At 32.8% G+C, this 10106-nt stretch overlaps 1 protein-coding gene and 1 long non-coding RNA gene across 2 annotated transcripts; both read right to left on the bottom strand.

The window, feature by feature from the left end:
* Nucleotides 1-1148: 1148 nt before the first annotated feature.
* LOC110699215 lies at nt 1149-3008 on the bottom strand. The gene is made up of 2 exons (XR_002506880.1): nt 2543-3008; nt 1149-1414 (listed from the first exon to the last, which is right to left on the bottom strand). It is a non-coding gene; the product is annotated as an uncharacterized LOC110699215 (long non-coding RNA).
* Nucleotides 3009-5391: 2383 nt separating this feature from the next.
* LOC110699214 (proline transporter 1-like) lies at nt 5392-10072 on the bottom strand. Its single transcript, XM_021876706.1, has 7 exons — nt 9691-10072; nt 8288-8512; nt 8036-8130; nt 7514-7703; nt 6472-6593; nt 6120-6335; nt 5392-6031 (listed from the first exon to the last, which is right to left on the bottom strand). Exons 1-7 carry the CDS (start codon nt 10016-10018, stop codon nt 5648-5650), a joined length of 1560 nt encoding a protein of 519 aa, XP_021732398.1. The 5' UTR covers nt 10019-10072; the 3' UTR covers nt 5392-5647.
* Nucleotides 10073-10106: the final 34 nt, after the last annotated feature.

Here is a 10106-nt window from a genome sequence, read left to right as displayed (position 1 = left end):
ATCACTAAAAAATGTACAAAAATTATATATTTGAAAAGTAAAAGATGTGACAAATCTAATATATAGATTAGTGTAAAAGTGTGGTCAAAATTTAGTCAAACAAATACATTAAATCAGACATACCAAATTAGATTCAATTCAGTCATTCAGACCTAATTCAAGTTAAGAGAATAAGTCTTTATTAGATTTAATAAGTATTTTTCAAATGTGTACTATTGTACTAGTATATCTTTTGAAAATACATTTTTCATAATTTTTTTACCACGAAATTTATTGTATTTAATGATAAAAAAATCACATATATACCGACAAATTATATACAATTTTTTTTTTTCTTATTATTAAACATAACCGAAATTCCAACCCTCTTGATTTGTTTTAATCTAAACCAAAATTTCTCAAACTAAAATTAGAGCTGGCAAAAACTGCCACGACAAAACAACACGATATGTACCGAACACGAAAAAACGGGTTAGTGTCAAGGGTTTTCAGCACGTTTAATTAAACGGGTCAACACGACACGACACGTTTTTAATTAAACGGGTTGGGTTAGTGTTCAGATTCTCAACACGAAATTAACACAACCTAACCCGCCTATTATAAAACACCAATAATTTATGGAATTATTGATAAATATATTGAATAAGACCTATATGTTTCAATTCAACGCGACAACACAACGCGAAACGAATACGAAAAAAACGGCTTAGTGTTAAGGGTTTTCGACACGATTAATTAATTGGTCAATACGACACGACACGTTTATTAAATGGGTCAGGTTAGTGTTAACATTTTTCAACCCATTTGATTTCCGACATGAAAATGAACACGATACAACACGACACGATTGCTAGGTCTAACTAAAATCGCTAGTAATGTGGACTTGCGGAGTATAATATTTACCCTGAAATTTGGTAATGAGGGTCTTGAGCAAAATAGCAACTTGATGAAGCAACCCAAAATCATTTGACCTCCCTGCAAGGTAGTCATTTCAATATCCCCGATCAAAAAAAAAAAATACTCCCTCTATTTCTTTTTTATTGCCCTATTTCACAAATCTGCTCTATTAAGAATTGGTAAGGAAAGAAAAGGAAGTGTGGTCCCAAGTCAATATTAATGGGTTTAATTAAATGAATTGAAAAGAGAGGGAAGTACTTAAAATTAGATTAACTCTTCACATAGGGGAGAGGTTGACAATAAAGCAAACTCATTTCCCACCAAGTTTACAACTGTACAAGGTCATCCAATTTTCTGAAAATTTTAAAATTACAACACTTTTTAAATTTAGTACCCAAATTTTTGGATGGAATATTTAAGCTCCCTTTTTACAAACACAATGAGGCAGTATAATACAACACCAGTCCCCTTAAGTTGCCTTTATTTCTTCTTCGTTCTCCTTCCAATTTACAACAACCTGAAAAATACACAAAAACAGATGAATTAGTAATTGTGCTTTCCAGGAGGGGGGGGGGGGTTTAAGGGGGAATTACTCTCAGTTTTTACATCATCGAGTAATTAGGCAACCGTTTTTTTTTTTTTCCGTCCAGTGTAAACATGGAAACTTTTGATATCCTAGTCGAGGGAATAATGTGTAGTGAGGAATTTTCTAGTCGAGAAAACGCTTTATTCCAGATGCAGAAGGAAAGAAGTGCAGAATCATAGCATCAAAAACAGGAAAATTAGCAGATATTGATGTTGAAGTTGTAAAAGATGCACTTTAAGTTTTAAAAGTTGCAACTGCAGTTCCAGCTTTGGTGAAAAATGGCACATCAATATTGTTTTAAAAACACGAAATATGCAAGTGAGGCAGACACAATACTTAGAATATGTACTCGTAATTCGTATATGCTTTAGCAATGACATCAACTTTGCATTCTGAAATTTGAATGAGAACAGACAATCAGTCATTTTCTTTATTCTCAGAGCCAAAGATTCACATACTGAAATTACAAAGATTGAATGTTGCAAGGATCTCACCACTAATTAAATTAAATTGAAGCTAAGTTAATGATACAGAAGAGATGCCAAAACTAAGCACAAGAAAAACAATAATTAGACACAACAACTCCAACTTAAAGATAGCTTAGAACTTACTTTAGGCTCAATGCATCTCTCTACTGTTTGGTAGTTCACAAGCTATAAGTAAATTCAAAAATGCCAAGCAAAATCAGCACATTACAGCATTGCAATGCATCAAAATTCTGTCTAATCAAATTAACGCCTCGAATACTAAATCGATCCATTTACTGTTTTCGAAGCAGATTTTCATGAACGGAGTCCTTTGGCAAGGCTTGTGTATTATGAATGATGCCATTATAGCAGCAATTTTAGACTAACACACCAAAAGTGAAAGTTCATAAGAATTAATTACAATAATTTGCATCAATTGCAAAATTCTATAGAATCAATCAGGATACAATTATAATCTATATAATGATAATTCAAGCCATTCCAATTCAATCAATCATCAATAATCATTTGTCGATAACAATAAACCAAAATAAATTCAATCTGACCTAAAATACAAAATTGGCAAATGTACCTCGTTGTCCTCCAAAGAAACGGCTTCACGGCGAATAGCATCTTAGAAATCCTCAGTCCTATCCCTAATTTTCGCCATTGTTGGATCATACAATACACCAGCGGAAATTTCTATGAATTGAACTACAATTTGACCGAAGATGAACTGAATTTGCAACGATTTCGACTAACTGTCGAACAAATTTCACCATATTGATGTGAGATATAGAGAGAGTATTGATGACGATTTGAGTTGAAACAAGTTCGTAGGCTTTTCCAGAAGTAGAGAGAGAGAACGATAGAAGTCGTATAGAGGAAAGAAAGAAAGATTCGGAGAGGATAAAAAGTGCGTTAAGGGAGGATGTTAGGACGCGCCGCTGCAGATCGCCGTGATGCTAGGCGGTGACCGGGCGCGGACTTGGACAGGGGACATACGATCTGAACAGTCTTTTATTTTATTTTTATTATAAAAAAATACCTCTAGTGAGATTTGAACATATATAACCTTAAAATTGTAAATATAAAATGACAAACCTTAGCATTAAATCAAGACTACGTGAGATGAGATTACAAACGTTGACATTTGACCAAATTATGTGAGATGAGATGATAAACCTTAGCATTAGACCAAGACTATGTAACACGACAAATTTTAGCATTAGACCAAGACTATGTGACATAACAAACCTTAGCATTAGACCAAGTGTTGCTTTGTAGGTTTTGTGAATTATTAATCGACTAAATACTGTATTATATAAGGTCACACATATAAGTGTAGGATTAGATTTTAAAAGCATGTATAAGAGATATAGTACTTGACAATTAGAAGTACTGGATCTGGTTCTCTAAGTAACATAAATTGAGTTTATGTAAGTGTGCAATGAATTGACAAAACAAAACTCTAATATATTCCTTATCATCATCACAGTACAGAATACTTGCATGCCCTGAAAACTTGAAGATATATTTGACGACTTTTATGATTCCTATGAAACTATACGTATGATCCTGATTAAATTGTAGGAAATTCTGTTAATCGTTATGGGAAGGGGGTGTACGCAATAACTCTGATACAAAAAGTCAAAAGCATCCCTATGTAAGAGTATCAGTAGATGCCAGCAGATTGGAAAACATGAGGACAAATGGACCATTAGAGATGGATCTTAATAGGATGAGACCACCATTAAAACTTTGGGTCCAGACTATTATGGTCCCCCATACCCAAACTTATGTTTAGCAGTCCTGCTCCTGCACCTACATTATTATTCATCTTATCAAACTAAGTCCATAGTTTGGCAAGTCCATTCATTTAGCTATTATGCAATTAAGAATTACCCAGGCCATACTTCTTCTACCTACAGGCCTAATCCAATTGGGTTATTTTTTTTGTACATGTAATAAGTCAAATGGATCCACTTCATCACATGCCTTCCACACGTCCATATTATCTATCCAAGAAAATTAAAGAAGAGTGGGTTACAAGGTGATTCAATTCGTTTCAAGTGTCGTATTCACGTTACAAGCATTAAACTCTTGAATAAATTATAGAATATTAAATTAGTAATTCTGTGTATATGATATTAATGGGGTTCAAGCCTACAGTCTAATAGTAGAGGAATGTGTACAATAAATTAAAGATACGAATCATACAAAATTATACTGCGTATAGTATAATCTGGACATTGCATAGACTTAACAACTAGGAGTACGTAACACAATAGTAAATAAACTGCCTTAATATCACAATGAGATTGTAAATCTGCTTGATTTTCTAGATTATTAAAATCAATTATGATAAAGTTGATTTTCAATTGATTTATTTTGATAATGTAAATCTGCCTGATTTTCTAGAATTCATTATAAAATCAATTATTATAAGCTGATTTTGAATTGATTTGTTTTCTAAAAAGTTGAAATTCTATCCAAAATACGTAAAACCGTATTTTGAAGAAGTATAACTTTCACGAGCTTTCGTGACAAAGTTTACCAATAAGAGTTACTTACGTGCTTCACTTGGTAGTTGAAATTCTGAATACATACAAACTTTATTTCTTCCCTGAATTTGATAGTTACGAGGTTGCTGATGTTTATAATAAGGAGTATATATAAAGTATTTCTCTTATCAGATAAAAACAATTTATTGAATAACTTTATATCAGGGGATGCCCATCACCAAATATCAGTATCCGCCCTTTATTTCTTCGAAATAACTGCAGAACATTTGCAGCTCTTAACACTGCTAATTTTCTTAATTTCGTCATGTGCTTCTCTTGTTTCGTTGTTTTTTGCTTTCATGCAAACGAACGCTATAATGCACGGACGGAAATACCATATAAAATTTAATGTACATATTGTGTGTGTCAGACGTTGTAATACTTTGATGAAAGGAAAAAAGCTCTATCGGACCGAATTCTTTCACAAGTTAACCTGGTTCTCCCAATTCGAATTAACGGGATTTGATCTTATAAAGGGAAGACGGGTAAGGGAATCTCCGTCCCAAAGTGATTCTGGTGGGATTTGATCCCACATCTAATTAGTTGTAAGATGACAAACCTTATCACTATAGACTAGACTAAGCTTTGATACTCGATAGCGAGTATTAGATATTTGAATACATGACATGCCACCTATTGAAAGTATGTGTTACAAGAACCTCACAGGCACACTACAGTACTTCCTTTTTATTGTATTTTACTGGTGATGAATATATTTAGAAAAAAAAAAATGTCTTTTTTCCCTTTTTAGGAACCTAATAATTCAATAAAGGGACTATGGAGTATGACCTCAGCATATTTTGTTGGTGAAAAAGGGCAGAAATAAAGTATAGAAATGCATGAACTTTGAATAAAAGAAACAAAAAAAGAAAGCAAGTGGGGAAAATAATATGCTTCCTATTATTTTTTTATTTTTCATTTTATTTATCCTTCTCTCCAATACAATGCAATACGTACAATTTACCCACTATGAAGAATCACAGGAAAATCCCCAAATGAACCAAAAAGCCAAATAGGAAGTGTACACTAACGTTGCTGGTTAAAAGTACCAAAAAAAAAAAAAAAAAAAAAACACACTACTAGTTGCTGATTACTCAACCTAATAAGGCTTAAATATGTGTAAAAATATATATTTAACCCTCTAAATCAGCAAAGACATGGTATGTTTTGGAGTCGACAGCGATTAATCTCAAAGCAGCAATGAAGGAAGCTACAGCCATACAGGAGAAGAAAACAATATTGATCCAGAGCCAAATCTTCATTGCCATGCTCAACTTGTTCCTCTTCGCTTTGAAGTACATGTGATTTGCTAGGATAAAGGTGAGTGGGAAAGTACTGATAGCACCTGTAAGGCTCATGAAATCCCCTAGGAAAGGCAGAAGAGCTGAGACGAAAGTGTTCAATGCTAGGTAACCTCCCCTGATCAGTACTCGCGATCCCAAATTTTTAGGATGGAATGCACTCCCTGTGATCCCAAACCTTGTGTCAAGGTATTCATACATTGGACTTGCAAATATCTGAGAAACACAAACAAGAAGAATTATAAACATATTCTCCTGAATTTTGGAAATAAAAATCAAAGACAGTGAACAGATGTATACGTACATGTAAAGCAATGACAGTTTGAAGGAAAGTGCTGATATTAGCCAAGGCCTTCACCCAAACAGGACCGTGGACATTGCTCAACAAATAGGAATCGGTTTTATTCCCGTATGCCCAGTAACCAATAAAAACGATAGCATACATGGGTACGACTCCCACCGAGAATTGAAAGTACAGGGCCTTCATCATGTTCCCAACCACAGGCTTTCTTACTGTTGCCTGCTCACACAATTCAATTGCAAAACAACATGTGAGAATTAAGATTCATGTCTCAAATATTATTACAATAATGCAGTTATGTGAAAATATATATTATCAAACTTCATTTAGGATTAAGGAAGAAACGATTACACACCTGAATTTCAGGAAGCATTCCTGTGTTAAACGCAAAGACCAAATTAGCAGCTGCTCCGATAGTTGTAAAGACTTTGCCTCTTTCAGTTGGTACAGTGTAGTCTCTAGGCGGAGAATTGATTCCTGTACATCATTAATACACAATTTTAGTTTACCACAGTAGTTTTATGAACACAACATATTGCTACAAGATATGAGTGGTTTGCGCCTAGCTTCAGAATTGCACCCTTCAAATTAAAGGTCCTTGAGATTACTTTCAGATGAAATTTTGGACAAAGCAACAAGAAAAGGCAAAAGGGGCAGATATAATAGTCTGAACAGATTGAAAACATAGTCGGGATACATGAAGACTCTTCGATTCACGGAAAAAGGTTCAAAGTTAAGGGTGACAGATTACATGGAAAGGGGATAGTGTTCAGATTGCAAGTATTGTATCTATCTTCAAATTAGTCACAAGCCTACAAAATTTGACGCATACATAAGCTAAAAAGTTCCTTAAGTTCTAAAAATTAGTTTTATTTACGTTTTACAAAACAAGCATACAGTATAGTTGATTAGTACAGTAACATGTATTAAAGTTCAAACATGTAAGTATATTAGATGATCTAGATTTAGCTTTTCCATTGAAGAAAGACGCGGAAAATGCGGCAAAATAAGACAGCAGTAAGACAAATAAAAATGAAACTATGAAATCTTACCACCGGGAAGGTTTCAGCAACCAATCCTGCAACTCTAAGAAGAATATCAGAATAAATCATGTCTCTTATACAAAATGAGCTTTAGCATTCATGCATATAGTATCATACATGCTAATTTAAACCTACTCGTAGGCCAGGTACGCAAAATGATATATACAGGATTCACATGCTCACTAAATTCTGCATTACATCTCAAAAAATTATTACTAATGAATCATTAGTAATTACAATAGATTGAATAATACTTTGTAACATGGACTACAACATTTAAAAACCCATGCACTGTGATGTGAGCATGATTTTCAGTAACGAATGGTAAAGGCTGGAAATGGAATCAGGCATTACCATCTTTAAGTGAAAGAGCAATAGCAATTACTATGTAAATCAGACCGAAGAACGTTGAAACTCCAAGCCAAATTCTCAAAGCAGACAAATGAGGAATCCCTATGGCAAAAAGGGCACATACAAACCCAGAAATGATTATGCAATATGGAAGCTTCAGTGCATGATTTTCATTGAACAGCTCATATGCAGCCTACAAAATTCATATAAGCAGAGTCAAAATCAACCATCAGAATTAGGTCCTGTTCTCATCATACTAAACAAAAAATGTGTAGTAAATAATTTAATTTAAGTAATATAAATTTCAGTATAGCAAAATTAAGTTACTTTCAGCAACATAAGTTTTAACATTAACATTATTTTAAAAAATATACTTGTATATAATAGCAAACCAGTAAAATTAATTTAAAATTAATTTAGTTTCAAGAAAAATCAAGTGAAGAAAACAGGGCCTACTTGGTTATCAATTACGAGTATTACATAGAAAAAATAAGTAGAACTACTCAGATTAAATTTCAGATTTACCTTAATAGAAGAACCAGCCAAGATAATGAAACCAGTGTTGATCATAAAAAGATTGATATATTGCAAAGCCCATGTAAGTGAATAGGCTCTTGGACCTACAAAAATTCACCAAACACTTTTATTGTAAGTTTCCCACATGCTAGAATTAATAGTCACGCTGATAGTGTAACATAAAGTACTCCGTAGCAACGTGACAACCAAATAGAAAACAACTAATCAGAAACGGAAGAAGTAAATTGGTATCGAGCATACCATAGATAAATCCAGCAAGGTCTCTGTATCTGATGTGTCTTTTGCCACCATACTCATGAAGTTTGGCAATAAGAGCATTAGCATAAAGAGAAATTACAGTAGCAGCAAGTAGACCAAGTACTGCAGGTATCCATCCAAGTGGGACCATTATGGCGCCAGAATATCCCAGTACATATGCACTGTTTATTCCAGTCGTCAGAACAAACCCAGCTTGCAGCCATGAATCTATAAACAGCCATAGTTTACCAAATTATACAGTATCCAATGATGTAAAACTAATCAAATTACTGCAATTTTCAAATAACATGATTTTTTTTTTTACGTTTTATATTATTTACAATAATTTTACATAAAGTATGAGTAAAAAATATCTAATTATTGTAAATAACATGAAGCAGAGGAAGTATTAAATTATACAAAGATAATATTATAAACTTCTATATTATGCCAGACAAATTATAAAGTAACCAAAGTGACTTGTGACCCACGGGTCAAAATCATAGACTAAAATAAATAATACAATTATATAATAAAATCACTAACTTATCCTTGCGGAAGTTAAGATGCACCCCACAGACAAACATGAAACATGTTAACATCCTTAAAAAATAAAAATAAAAATAAAATAAATAAGCGGGAAAATTAATAAAACAGAAGCTAACCGATTGTCTTTGTGAGTTAACATGCGTAACAGTTTCAAGATGTAATTTTATTTTAAAATAATGAAATCACGAGGATATACCACGGTTAGTTTATTAGTCTAATTCAAAACACAAGTATTTTTTTACTCATTTGATCTGTCATACTCGTTCTTTTCTTTTATTTATGTGAGATATTAAACGAGAGAAGTTCATTTGGGATATAAAACGAGTGAAATTTTGATCATGATATTTATCGATGTATGAAAATAAAAAATAAAAAAAAAAGATCTTGATAAGCTCATGAATATCAAGATATAAATTTTTTTATATACGTAATCAAAGATAAATATGTAGTACAATTTAAAAAAACATGAGACAAATATTAAAGAACGGAGAAATTTCAGAAAAATAAATTTTTAGAGTAGTAAATTTTTTTCGGAACAGCAATATTTTCTATAAACGGAGTAATATTAACCGAGTGTCCATTATATACTTGGAAAGGTGTAGCGTTGCACCCAACACTATTTTCTTGAGTGTCGCGGTGCATACTGAAAAATTGCACCAACGGACACGCATAAAAAAAAAAACCAAATAAACAAATTAAAATTAAAAAAAATAACACAACCACAACTCCACAAACAAAATTTATAAAAAAATCACAAAATTTACAACAACCTACACGAAAGATAATGACATTTCAACACCCAACAAAAAATTAATTAAAAATAATGATATAAGAAAGAGAAAACTAAAAAATCATACCAGTGCTGATCTGATGGGCAGTTTCAGGAATAACAACAGTTTGTTGTTGATGATTAGAATTATCGTTGTTGACGGAAACGGCGCCATTAGTAGCACCATTTTCTGGGTCGTAAGACGACATTGAATAATTATTTGGAGAAGAGAAAGAAGAAGAAAAAGAAGACGGGTTTTGTCTGATAAATTCGTTATTAGTAACGTTGTCGTTGGTGTTGTTGTTAGGAGTATGAATATGTTGAGGTTGGTTGTGTGAATGGTGTTGAGAAAACAAGAGAGCTGTTGTTATTTCTGAGTCCGATTGTTTGGGGGTGGCCTCCTTTATATACCCCATCTTCCAATCCTTGGGATCCTCCTTTTACTCTTTTTATTTTTCGAAATATAATTTAATTAATTTCGAAATATAATTAATTTCCTTAAAA

This window comes from Chenopodium quinoa, unplaced genomic scaffold, assembly GCF_001683475.1.
Source record: "Chenopodium quinoa cultivar QQ74 unplaced genomic scaffold, ASM168347v1, whole genome shotgun sequence".
In the NCBI taxonomy this organism is placed as follows: Eukaryota; Viridiplantae; Streptophyta; class Magnoliopsida; order Caryophyllales; family Amaranthaceae; genus Chenopodium; species Chenopodium quinoa.
The sequence above is the reverse complement of the archived record's forward strand: the minus strand, read 5'-3'. Positions and strand labels throughout refer to the sequence as shown.

Bases quoted from the DNA above. Each gene is read 5' to 3' on its own strand.
- LOC110699214 (XM_021876706.1), bottom strand. From the start codon at position 10,018: ATGGGGTATATAAAGGAGGCCACCCCCAAACAATCGGACTCAGAAATA. The intron at 8,131-8,287 runs GTATGCTCGATA...GAATTTTTGTAG, and splicing joins CCTTGCTGGATTTATCTATG to GTCCAAGAGCCTATTCACTT. The intron at 6,032-6,119 runs GTACGTATACAT...TGTGTTTCTCAG, and splicing joins AAACTGTCATTGCTTTACAT to ATATTTGCAAGTCCAATGTA.